Raw genomic sequence first — 13,267 nt, forward strand, 5'->3', positions numbered from 1 at the left:
CATCATCAAAAATATTATCATCAATCATCATCATATCATCAAAAATAACACTTTTTACTCGCTCCCATTTTTTTTTTTTGCTTTTTATATGTTACAAATCTATAGGCCATACGTATTATATAAGTCTGGTCTTGCATATATGTATCTGCAATTTTCCTATGATACCAAGATATGTATCTATCCAGTTAAGGACATTGAGCTTGAGGTTGACCAGCACAGACTTGAAGTTTAGCCGTGAGCTTTCTGATCTCTCTTGGCCTAGAAATTCATCTAGAAACATTATAAACATTTGTAGAGCTATATATGAAAGGACTGGAGGATTTTTGGATCGAATAGAAATAACCTTTTGGTCAAATAGAAAAAATAGAAAAGTAGAAGCTTGAAAAACGTTTTAGAAGAGTGAACTGGCGAAATTGAAAAATAAAGAAGTATTTGTGGCTCGCTGAGGTGATTTTGGTGGAGTGTAAAGAGAAGCTCAAGATAATTGAAGCTAGCTATATATATGTATATAGACCAACACTTAGATACGATGAGGAGAATCTTTTGCATGGTTTAATGCATGAGAAATGCGTCCACACGTTGACACCTAAGTATCTAGGTGTCTCTCGTCTTCTTAAATTTGTTGCAAGCTCTGTCCAAGATTTCATTAGAAGATATTTAATGTGGTACAATGATTTTACTCTTACTTTTCTCTTTTTTTTTTTTGACCTCGGAGCCATTTCGACTGCTTCACTTATACGATGCTGTCTCATGAAATGTCCAAAATTTACGAACTGGTTCAAGACCATTAGGTCCATTACGTGTTACGATTTAAAACCATCATCTTGTTGGGTTAACAGATTCAGCGTTTTCGAATTAGGAAAAGGTCTAAATTATATTAATTTTTTTATATATTCCATGACTCTTAGGAAAAATATGAGTTGATCTCCAATTCCAAATAATTTATAATATTTCTGAAGCCCATAAGAAACAATGAAACGAGAGGTGGTGGAAAGAAAACGTTTATGCATCAAACTCTGGTAAAAGACACTGAGTGTAGTAGACACGAAGGCTCCAAATTTTTGCATGTTACACACGTGTCGCCTTCTTCATCCTACTTAACACATATATGCATGCCCCCTTCTTACAAAGATTGTAAAACATTGTGAATCATCGGAAAGGTTGGAGAAAGATGGAGAAAAACAAGAGAACTTTTGCGTTTTTGCTTCTGTTGCTTATCCATGGAGTAATGGTGATGAGATCAAATGGGTATGAAGGAGAAGAAGGGTGGGGAGGAGGAGAAGAAGGAGGAGATTGGGGAGGAGAAGGGGGAGAAGGAGGAGGAGGAGATTGGGGAGGAGAAGGAGGAGGAGGAGGAGGAGAGTGGGGAGGAGAAGGAGGACAGGAGGAGGAGGAGGAGGAAGAAGAGGATGGTTCATGATGAGAGAGTCAAGGCAAGTGATCAAATCAGAAGGTGGAGAGATGAGAGTTGTGATATCGCCAAGAGGAAGAATCATTGAGAAGCCAATGCACATTGGGTTTCTAACAATGGAACCTAAAACCCTCTTTGTTCCTCAGTATCTCGACTCAAGCCTCCTCATCTTCATTCGTCAAGGTATCTACTCTCTCCCTTTCTCTATCTCTCTCTCAACATGTGTGTCTCACTCTCTCAAGAACATGTGTTTACTTGCAGGTGAAGCTACGCTTGGAGTAATATGCAAAGACGAATTCGGAGAGAGGAGATTGAAAGCAGGAGACATCTACTGGATCCCAGCTGGTTCTGTCTTTTATTTACATAACACAGGCCGAGGCCAACGCCTTCATGTCATTTGCAGCATTGATCCTACCCAAAGCCTCGGTTTCGAAACCTTCCAAGTACTCATGTTTAACATTTAGGACTCATTATTATCACATTGACTTACAGAATTTTGTATTTAGCTAACTAGTTCCTTGTGTGCGCAGCCTTTCTATATAGGTGGAGGACCGTCGTCCGTTCTCGCTGGCTTTGATCCCGACACTTTAACCTCAGCACTTAACGTTAGTACTCAAACCTAAATGATTATTAATGTTTTTATTGTTTGTCTGCATTATATAAAAAAAAAAATTCTACTCAAATGAAAGTACAACCTACAAATTGTTTGATAAATCGGAGTTTGGTCTTTGCATGTGTCCAAAGGTGAAAATGCACAGCACAAGGCTATAGTAATATTTTTATAGGAATGTTATTGGAATATTATATGCACAAATGCATCTTAATTAGAGGAACGTTAGAAATTGGTGTTTTAAAACTTCCATATTAGTATTTAGTTAGGGCTCGTTCTGTTCAATCTTAATCTCATATCAGTTTTTCATTTTTAGGTTTCTCGACCAGAGCTGCAAGAAATGATGAGGAGTCAATTCCGTGGCCCGATTGTACACGTCATGGAAGGACCAGAAGGCCCACAACCGACGACGATATGGACCCAATTTTTGGGGTTAAGAGAGGAAGATAAACGAAGTCATCTCAAGAAACTGTTGGAGATGAAACAAGGAACCCCTCAAGACCAACAATACAATTCAGGGTGGTCTTGGAGGACTATTATAAGATCGTTTATGGATCTAATAGAAGAAAAAAATAAAGGGTCAGGATCTTCTAAGTGTCAAGACTCGTACAACATTTATGATCAGAAACCTAGTTTCAAAAACGACTATGGATGGAGTACTGCTCTTGATTATGACGATTACGAGCCTCTTAAACACTCGGGCATCGGCGTTTTTCTAGTTAATCTTACCGCGGTATGATTCATATCTCTTATTTTATTACCAACATCTAGCGAACTTTATGTCTATGACAACCACTAGTTGTGAACTGTCATTAATTAACTTTTTTTTTTGGGTAGAACTGTCATTAATTAACTAAGCTCTAGATAAGTGATTAAGTTCATTATGTAATTTTTGGATAACTAGCTAGACCGGCTAAGAATAATTGGTAATTTTAAGTAGTATGTAGAACAATTCATATCGACCGATGAAAAGGGTTGTTTTGGTTCAGGAAAAAAAATAATAATAATGTTAAACCGTATTTAACCGATCAAATTCCAAACTTTTGTTAGGGATCAATGATGGCTCCCCATATGAACCCAACAGCCACAGAATATGGCATCGTTTTAGCTGGCTCTGGAGAGATCCAAGTTGTATTTCCAAACGGAACGTCTGCTATGAACACAAGAGTCTCTGTAGGCGATGTCTTTTGGATCCCTCGCTACTTCGCCTTTTGCCAGATTGCTTCTCGGACTGCACCATTCGAGTTTGTAGGATTCACCACGTCGGCTCACAAGAATCGGCCTCAGTTCTTGGTTGGATCGAACTCGTTACTCACGTCTCTAAATGTGACGTCGTTGTCAATGGCTTTTGGTGTCGACGAAGAGACAATGAGGAGGTTCATCGAAGCACAAAGAGAAGCTGTTATTCTGCCTACTGCATCGGCAGCTCCTCCACATGTCGGTTAATCGGTGCGTTACGGTTTCGGTCGCACTCCTTGTTTGAGGAATGTGCGAAATGGTTTTTCTTTTTGAATGTTTATGTATGTAGTTAGCCATGAGTTTGTACGGATGTATGTTTTTGTTACTTTAAAATAACAGTAATTAATAAAGGTAATCCACTAAGCAGAATATGTTTTAGTCCATTCTTCAGTCTTCACAATCGCTAATTATCTCTTGTTTGGTCGAAAGTTACCGTGAAGTCAGATTTTTAATCTAGATTTACATAAAGGAATGGTTTAAAAAAAAAAAAAAAAAAAACTTTTTCCACAACCACATGAATATTAATTTTATGATTCTTTGTATCATTATTATTTTGAGGACATGTGTCGTAGTGTTGGAAGGAACTTGATTTGATCGATTTGTAGGAGTTTCAAAACTCTTTGAGAAAGGTTTAGAGTATCTCCATCAAAGTATCTTAATGAATTGCTTGCAAGTTGCTTAGCAAAAAAGCAGATTAATTATAATGAAAATAATCTGATTTTAAGAATTAATTGTTAGCTTAGATGTTTTAGACTATCATTACTCATTGTTACTTCCCACGATTTCTCTTATTAAAAATAAATAAAAAAATACAAAAAAAAAAAGAAGAGAAAAGGGTGTTTCAGTTACTTTGGCTAGAAACGTACTCTTACCTTTTTAACAGCTGTCAATTTGTAATTAGTAATATATTAAAATACTTTTTTTTGTGTTGACCAACGTATCAGCGTTCTCCCACTAATAATGCTCATAGGTTTATGAAGAATCATGGGTGTGTTGCTTTCTGATTGATTGGAGTAAAAAAATAAAAAAAATTCTTTTTTTTTTCTTTTCTTATTTTGTTCTCCTATCTCTCTCCTTAATCGTTTCTTTGTCTCTCCTCTCTCGTCACTTCGCTATCGATAGATCAGAAGATTTCGATGGAAAAGCTTGAGAGAAGATTGTATAATTGAGAGGTATAACAGTGGGCAAAGCGTCTTTCACCGGCGATATCATCATCTCGATCGACTGCGGCACTATCGACGGTGGCGGTTCATCAACTGGAGAGGGTTTTTGCTTCACCAAATCGGAAATTGAAGTGGTCAATTCTCGAATTGTTTGGTTTAATCGTTTCTCTAACTAATAATCTCTTTGATTTCATTAGTAGATCGACATGAATCATTAGTTTTATGGATTTTAATATAACTGGCCTCTTGAATTTATATCGACATGAATCATTTTTCTAGGTAATAATCTATATGTTTTGACACTTGAATTTCAATATAACTGGCCTCTCTTCTATTTCTCACTGGATTTTAATTCTTTTTGCAGTGTATAGCATCTGCGAGTCAACTACCTAGCTCACTCTTTGTGTACCTGTCAAATTCGTACAAGGTAATTATCTTTTTTCTAAATTAACCTGTAATGCTTGTTAGTTTCTATAAGTTTGAGTTTAAATGAAAAAGTTTGTTGAATACGAAATGGTTGGTTGTTGTCTGTCACACTTCAACACTTACTGTCGAGTTAATTTTGTTCTCAATGGTTGGTACTTATCATTGATTGCTTGTTTTGTCACACTTAAACACACATTGTTGGTTGTTGTCACAGTTAAACACTTTATGTCTAGTGTAAACACACAATGCTTGGTATTCTACAGAACTTCACAAGTTCACAAGTTGATTCTGCGTATTTTACAGATATCCCTTCAAATCTCGGCAATATGATGGGAAATGTCATGACCATTCGAAATGAAGTTCGTGATAAAAAATGCATGATCGACTGAAAGCGGATTTGGTTGAGCATATATGGAGAAAGTTTGGCACAAATCAAAATTAAAATTAATCATTTTGTAATTTATTTTTAATATGCTTTTATATCATGTTTGTTTAAACTTTTATTGAATGCAATATTTTTAAGTTTTTAAAAGTATACAAGTCTTATAAATTTTAACAAAATACCATAATAACAATTACAAATAAAAATATTTTTAAAAAACTTAAATTTAACAACCTTCAATGGACCTAAGCAATATTAAAGTTTCTTAAAAGTTTCTTAATTTTACTTTTTTCAAAATTAAAAATAATATCTGTATTAAAATACTTTACTTAAAGATGCTTTGATGGAGATACTCTTAGCACATTCAATCTCCGCAAGCAACATGGTACTTTTGCCTAACTTATTGTTGGAAAGATCAAGATAGTAAAGGATGACTAATTATAACATTAAATTGGGAGCATATCTTGTTTTTGGCATCTTTATCTCAAGCTTTTGACCTTTTTTATCTTTGGGGATGAGCATAAAATGCCACTTTCATAACCTTAACTTCAAAGCCCATACTTTATTTTAAGAATCAAACACCGAATGGGCTTTTTGGTTGGCTAGGCCCAAATATTAAAACCTCCTTCTCTCTTTTTTGGTTCTCTCTCTCGCCGAGCCATCACCACCACCTCCGGCGAAGCATGTTACTGGTTCCTTAAACCACGCGCCGGGACGAAATCAGTGTACTTCATCTCCTTTCACTCTTCTATCATTCTGATTTTAGGAAGCCAACGTCGAATCCTTATTCCTTCACAGTAAAGGCTTCCTCAACCCAGCTCCATGAGCTTTCTCAGGTAAAGGTTTTGATATTCAATTATTCATTTTTTTTTTTTATTCAATATGGATAACGATTAATTTGAATGTCTTCGAGAATTCAATTTTTAGAGTTTTTTTTGTAGTAAATTTTGTAATTTCGTACTATGCGCACCAGTTGTTCGACGAAATGCTGCTTAGAAGATTTGGCTTAATATGTTTAGCCTCAATATGGTTAATTTTGAGTAAACGTTATTCTAAAATGTTGCATTTTGTAGCAGACTATACAAAAAGCTAGGTTCTTGAGCTCGAATTAAGCCAAATTATGGCAATTGCTTTTGCTCGTGGGTTTCGAAAAGCTTCATCTCTACTTAAATCTTCATATCCACTTCTCATTTCTTCCAGGTTTGTGTATCCGAGACTATACAACACAGTTTAGTATGTTATGTCTCAAAATGTGATTGTACTCTTGTGAATTTTTTGCCCACTAGGTTGCTTCAGCAAAGCCAAGAGTTTTCTTATTCGACATTGACATTATCTTTACTGACAACAATCTCAAGGCCAATATGTAGAAATTTCAGTCACGGTACGGTGAATCTAGTGATATCAGAAGGGAAACCAAAGTTTGAAACTCGGGAACTTGATCCTCCCAAGAAGTATAAGTGGTTGACGAAAAAACGTCTGAAGTTGAAAAGGAAGAAAGAAAGAGAGGAAAGGAACGCAGCTAACAGGAAAGACCCACGGAGACTTACTGTTAAAGGGAAGAAGAAGAAGTTTGCTAATCCGGAGGAAAGAATAAAGTACAAGCTTGAAAAGGTATGTGATAGTCTAGCACTAGTATGGATTTGATGAGTTAAGGGTTTATTTGATGTGTGATTTGTTATGCTGCTCCTTGTATTTAGGCCAAGATCAAAGAAGCATTGCTGATTGAGAAACTGAAACGGTATGAAGTTGCGAAAGTGCAGGGACCTGAGGTTCGACCGCATGAGATTACTGGGGAAGAACGTTTCTATTTGAAGAAAATGGGTCAGAAGAGATCTAATTATGTACCGATTGGGAGAAGAGGAGTATTTGGTGGTGTTATTCTAAACATGCATTTGCATTGGAAAAAACATGAAACCGTTAAGGTTATATGCAATAATAGTAAGCCAGGCCAAGTGCAGCAATTTGCAGAGGAGCTTGCCAAACTGAGTGGTGGTGTGCCTGTTAACATAATCGGCGATGATACAATTATATTTTATAGAGGAAAGGGTTATGTGCAGCCACAACTTATGTCTCCAATCGATACATTATCGAAGAAAAGGGTAAGTCCTCAAATTTGTTTTTGTTTACAGACATCTTACTGTAGATGAATATGAAGTAAAACTTTACCTGCTTATGCTTTGTGCATTTAGGATTTGAAACTAGAAACCTTACTGTTGTCGAAACATGATTTGCACTCGACTAGCATGTCTAATAGGAATCACAGGACAAATCTATTAGGGGGTATCTTTTGTTTTTGTTCATTTTTGGTAATTAAAGATCAATATATCATTCTGAAGTCTACTCATTTGATTCGGGTTATGTTTTGGTTGCTAGTTTTCTAACATGGTTATGTTTCCCTTTGCAGGCGTATGAAAAATCAAAGTACGAACAATCTCTTGAATCGGTGAGACACTTCATATCGATTGCAGAGAAGGAACTTGAACTATACTACAGGCATGTTGCTCTTTACGATGACCCCAATAACAGAAATCCTCTTTCGATATTGGATAATTCTCCATCGGAATCACGTAATCATCATCATCAGAATGAGCTTTATCTTAGTAGTTCGGACACTGATGCTAATTCAGAAGACGAAGATGAAGATGAAGAGCTCTGTGAAATATTAGATAATGGTTCTTCTTCTTCTGCTTCTGCAAAGGAAGAGTTGTCTGAAACTGAAAACTAGACTCTTAATTGGATATATAGAAACTTTGGTTTATAGATCACATTACAAGTTTTGGCTACATTGTAGAATAAATTCTTTATGGCACAAAAGTCTTTAATTATTTCCTGTTTATTTCATCTGTATCTTTTGCTAGCGTCCAAAAATCAGGTTCAAGTAGAAGAAAGGTAAACAAAAAAGACTTGTGAACATAACATGTGATGTGATAACTCAAAAATATGAATGTGTAAATTGATCCAAGAGACCAAATATACATGCAAATGGTATCAATTTATATGTGTTTCAAACCTCACAGAACTTATATGATCACTTAACGGATCCTGGATTAGGTAAATGATTTGCATACGATTGACATGGTATAAATAAAAGAAAAATAAAATAAATAAAACATAAATAATTATAATAGGTGAGCGACTTATAAATGATGAGATTGAGAGCATTGAGGTCGTTACGCCAATAGTACCAAACACGGACGAGTTATGGAAACGCGCGTCACATGTTGTTGTTGGCTTGTTTAGTTTCGGACAACGACAATTACAACTATTCCAAACACTCTCCATTTGTACTCCCTTTTATTTTATACTATTATTCTCTTTTTATTTTCACCGTATGTCGGGATGCTCTCGATTTTTTAGGTTCTGATTTTGGTCAACCGCTTACGACCTCTATGAATATGAAATTATGATGGATTTTAATTTGTTGATGAAAACGTGACTTTTTGGTTTTAATTTGAAGGACTCACAAATCTTTAAATTTATGAACAGTAACTATTTTTGTGGTAGTATATTTGTTGATTAAATGTCTATCGTGGTTGAGACGCTATGCGTCTGATTAGGTCATTAACCATTTTATATCTAAATTGGATCCAAAAAGATGGTTCTGTTATAGAAATATATCAAACCACTGAACAAGTTGAATGGATAGTCGAAAGTGAAAGGGTTTGTCTTATTTAATTTTAACAATGATTTACAGTATTATAGGTTTGGTTCCAATATCTAGGCAAAATCTTGTTGTTCTTCAATGCAGAAGATCGAATACCAATATAGAATTGAATATTATGTGTATTATGGCCTAATCGTACATGAAGCCTCCTGTCCAACATAATCCATATTAGCCACAAATTGAAGCTAACTAGCAAAGATCTATACTAAACAGAAGTTTAAGGTCATGATTTGTCAAAATTTCAAAAACTTAAATGGTGAAATTAATTGACTGATGAGTCTTATGTTCCATTCTTTTGTATTAGGAAATCTCATACCGAAATACATACTGTATTTAATCACTAGAATCTGCAAAAATTTGGATTTTTTTTTGTTGTAAATTAAATAAAAACGTTATAAGGTAACCAAGTTACAAACTATAAACACTTTAAGAAATGATATTTCAAATCATTCTTCCAAAAGTTATTTTGACTTGAAACATCCCAAATAGACACTCCTTTGAATTCTGAGTTACCCCAACTGTTAGAGCATGATTATTGGTGGTCTCTCAATTTGGGGTTGTTAAACACTGTTTGATTATTTTATAAATAAATTGTGAATGGTTTTGAATATAAGAACCCATGATCTCTTAGGAAAAATTTAATCCTCCAATGGTACGTTCTAATTTTGGATCTTTTATTTTTTAAAATATTGTTTTTTTAAATAAAAAATTTGTAAATAGAATATAAGTGGTATAAATGTGTAAACATTTAAGAATTTATAAAAATAGAAAATATTGTATTTAATTAATATTTAAACATACAATACATAATAAAAACATTAATACATATTACAATAGAAGTGCAATTCATAAATCGAGAAAATGATAAATTATAATACTGATTTGTTCCAAATTTTGCCCAAATATTCTCAACCAAATTATCTTGCAAGCGTTTATGTTTTTCTCGATCACGAACATCCATTTGAATCTTGAGCATAGTTTCGACACATGAAAGTCTGGTTGTTGGAAGCGTGTAGTCAACTTCTGAAGCTATATTTGACTGCAATTGTGCAAATTCATTTTCATCAAACAGAGTGAACCCATCTTGTTCGTCTTCTACTATCATATTGTGCAGTATGATACACGCTCTTATTATTTTCCCAATTTTTACCTTATCCCAAATAAGAGTCGGGTTTTTGACTATGGCAAATCGAGCCTGCAAAACTCCAAAAGCACGCTCTACATCTTTACGCACAACTTCTTGTTGTCTCGCAAATAAAAAGGCTTTTGGAGTTTGTGGTAGCGTAATAGATTGGATAAAAGTAGCTCATTTTGGATAAATACCATCCGTCAGATAGTAAGCCAATTTATACTCATGTCCGTTGACACTGTATTTAACTTTAGGAGCTCGACCATGCAAAATATCATCAAAGACTGGAGATCGATCAAGAATATTGATATCGTTTAATGTACTCGGTGGTCCAAAAAAAGCATGTCAGATCCAGAGATCATACGAAGCCACCGCCTCTAAAACGATTGTGGGATTTCCAGATCCGCGGGTGTATTGACTTTTCCATGCGGTGGGACAATTCTTCCACTCCCAATGCATACAATCGATGCTTCCTATCATGCCAGGAAATCCGCAAAACTCGCCAATGTCAAGTAGTCGTTGAAGATCTGCTGGTGTGGGTCTTCTCACGTACTCATCTCCAAATAAAGTTATGACTGAATCTATAAAATTCTCCAAGCATGATAGCGCCATGGCTTCAGAAAGACAGAGGTATTCGTCAACCGCATCAGCTGCAGAACCATATGCCATCATACGAATTGCTGCTGTACACTTTTGCAATGTACACAGACCCAACCTTCCGGTAGCATCTCTTCTTTGTTGAAAGAAGGGAACTTTATTTGCGAGTTTATCCACAATACGAATGAATAATGGCTTGTTCATTCTAAAACGGCGTCGGAACATGTTGGGTGGGTAAGTTGCATCCTCACTGAAATAATCATTCTACAAGTGCTCATGACCGACTTCTCGATTTCTTTCAATGTAAACTCGCTTTTTTCTTGGTTTAGGTGGTCGTTGTTGTTGAACCGGTGGAGCCATAAGATTTTGCCAAACTTGGTTGCTGATTTGATCACATGTTTGATTAAAACATTCATCAATTATGTCATCAACATCATTTTGGGAAGAATAAGCCATTTGTAGAGAAACACCTTCTTTCACAGCGGCTTGGACTATAAGAGTAACCACCTTCTTCTCCAAATTGTTCTGATCCTTGTCTGCAAGAAACAAACAATCACCATTAGCAAAACCAATCCCCAGGAGTTCAATATCTCTTTATACAAAACCAAGACAACAAAGCAACACTTGTTTGGTATAGTCTCAACTCTTTACACTTGTTTTGTAAAGTCTCAACCTACCAATAATCTTGCTCTTACATTGCTAACCAAACAAAAATTAAGGATTCGTCAATACCAATATCAAAAAAATGGATCATACCGGATACATGGACACCCAAATCCCTAATTTTCCAACACCCACACATAACCCTAATTTGCTATCCAAAATCTAAGAACCCAAATCATAAAACAATTGTACTAAATCTAAGAAACGTACCATGTTATTCCAATTGCTTCAATCTCATCCAATTTATTCGACTACACAATACGAACCGCTAAGATCTCCAACTGAAACTCGATTTCTTTCTTTCGCGATTGTAGAACCAAATCGCCTTCGCCATTAATAGCCTTCTCTCCATTCCCATCGAATCCAAACCCTTCCTCTAAAGCAATTGGTCCTTCGATTCCAAACCTTCAATCTTCTGATTCCAAACCTTCAATCTTCTGGTTCCAATCTTCTAGTTATTGGTCTATGTTGTCTCCTTTTTCCTCATTTTTGACTGTTCATGTCACATTCTAACGAACTGAATGGAAGCACTCCAAAGTGCGTATTTCAAGACTTGGAAATCAAATACACCAAATGTCACCAATTTTTTTTAATAATTTGCGTTTTTCCTAAACAGTGAAAATAACATATATGCGTTTTTCAAAACAAGATAATTAACTTACGGACCGTTTTTCTTTACATATTTACCAACTACCCTGCGGATTATCTCAAAAAACGCTTTGAATTAGCAAATATTTATTTGTTTGTTTTATTTACTTAATTTATTAATTTATGAATAATAATAAACATGTTTTTAGTTAAATTGTTAAAAGTTTATAAATCATTTACTTTTTAAATGTGTATTTTTTGAAGAAAGAATTTACTTAATTATTTTCACATATGATAAAATAATTAATTAATTTAAAAATTTTGAAAAAAAATTAGAAGAATAAGTTTTGTACTTATAAAAAATTTTAGGACTAAATAATAGATGAAATCACTATTTCATTAACAATAATTTTTTTCTGTTTATGATATATTTGCCTATAATATTTATTTATTATATATAATTATTTTAGTTATTAATAAAATAATATGAATTTCGCACCGCAAAATAGTTTTTTCTCAATCAAACATTATTTTGTACTATTTATTTTGCATTAACCATACTTATTTCGCAAATACTTTTGTCCCATATATACTACAGTTCAACCATACTGCACTATTAAATCGTTTGTTTTGTACAACCAAATATTAAATCGTTTGTTTTGTACAACTAAATTTAAGTTTTTCATAACGAATAAAAGGCAAATTCTATTATTTTATGAATATTAATTATAAACATATACTATAAAACCTAATAATTAGACACCAACGTACACGTTATTAACAACGAGAATATAGAAAAGACAAAGTAGTATAAGCACCGACAGATAAATTATTAACATGTTGAAAATTTGGAAGTCGATATGTTTTTTTTTTTCTTTTTCTAGATTTTTGACGTGCGTTGAAATACCATTGTTTCGATTAAATGATTTACTCTTTTTAAGAGAAAATGATTTACTCTTTTTAAGAGAAAGCAGGTTGCAGTGGGTGATATTGTTGTGTGTGGCCTATGACGCAGTGTACCACCACATTCCATTTAAGTCGTTGGAACAAACACCAATGTGATGGTAATGTGACATCGGCACCCAACGCCACATTACGCATTAAGCCTATGATTTATGTTAGTTTTTTTTTGTTTTTGTAAATTTTTGTACATGATCTAACTATAAGTATTCAGCCTGCGACTTTGACCCGACCTGACCCGATCCGAAATTTCGGGTTTTTGTTCAACCAAATTTAGGGTTCGGTTAAATTTGGAAAGATTAAAAATCTTGTTCAGTACCCGACCCGAACCGACCCGACCAAACCCGATTTTTTATATTATTTTTAATAAAAAAATAAAATTATACCGAAATATACCATAATTTAACCGGTTTAAACCAGATTTGTACCGATTTC

The 13,267-nt window shown here is 34.5% G+C and overlaps 1 protein-coding gene, 1 long non-coding RNA gene and 2 pseudogenes across 4 annotated transcripts; 3 read left to right on the forward strand and 1 right to left on the reverse strand.

The window, feature by feature from the left end:
* Positions 1–1,122: 1,122 nt before the first annotated feature.
* LOC104750048 (vicilin-like seed storage protein At2g28490) lies at positions 1,123–3,643 on the forward strand (annotated as a pseudogene). The gene is made up of 5 exons (XR_015583776.1): positions 1,123–1,594; positions 1,673–1,854; positions 1,942–2,016; positions 2,338–2,754; positions 3,072–3,643. The product of XR_015583776.1 is annotated as a vicilin-like seed storage protein At2g28490 (transcript).
* A 601-nt stretch (positions 3,644–4,244) lies between these two features.
* LOC104750049 (uncharacterized) lies at positions 4,245–5,410 on the forward strand. 2 transcript variants are annotated; one of them, XR_015585419.1, is made up of 3 exons: positions 4,245–4,702; positions 4,788–4,850; positions 5,153–5,410. It is a non-coding gene; the product is annotated as an uncharacterized LOC104750049 (long non-coding RNA). The 2 variants fall into 2 exon arrangements; XR_761516.2 differs by having other exon boundaries at positions 4,267–4,557.
* A 325-nt stretch (positions 5,411–5,735) lies between these two features.
* On the forward strand, positions 5,736–8,072 carry LOC104750050 (uncharacterized). Its single transcript, XM_010471774.3, has 5 exons — positions 5,736–6,067; positions 6,308–6,431; positions 6,518–6,842; positions 6,929–7,330; positions 7,636–8,072. Exons 2-5 carry the CDS (start codon positions 6,352–6,354, stop codon positions 7,954–7,956), a joined length of 1,128 nt encoding a protein of 375 aa, XP_010470076.2. The 5' UTR covers positions 5,736–6,067; positions 6,308–6,351; the 3' UTR covers positions 7,957–8,072.
* Positions 8,073–8,908: 836 nt separating this feature from the next.
* On the reverse strand, positions 8,909–11,077 carry LOC147925184 (uncharacterized; annotated as a pseudogene).
* Between the last annotated feature and the right edge of the window lie 2,190 nt (positions 11,078–13,267).

This window comes from Camelina sativa, chromosome 16 (assembly GCF_030686135.1).
Source record: "Camelina sativa cultivar CO46 ecotype springtype chromosome 16, ASM3068613v1".
Classification (NCBI taxonomy): Eukaryota; Viridiplantae; Streptophyta; class Magnoliopsida; order Brassicales; family Brassicaceae; genus Camelina; species Camelina sativa.

Bases quoted from the DNA above. Each gene is read 5' to 3' on its own strand.
- LOC104750050 (XM_010471774.3), top strand. From the start codon at position 6,352: ATGGCAATTGCTTTTGCTCGTGGGTTTCGAAAAGCTTCATCTCTACTT. The intron at 6,432-6,517 runs GTTTGTGTATCC...TTTGCCCACTAG, and splicing joins CCACTTCTCATTTCTTCCAG to GTTGCTTCAGCAAAGCCAAG. The intron at 6,843-6,928 runs GTATGTGATAGT...CCTTGTATTTAG, and splicing joins TAAAGTACAAGCTTGAAAAG to GCCAAGATCAAAGAAGCATT.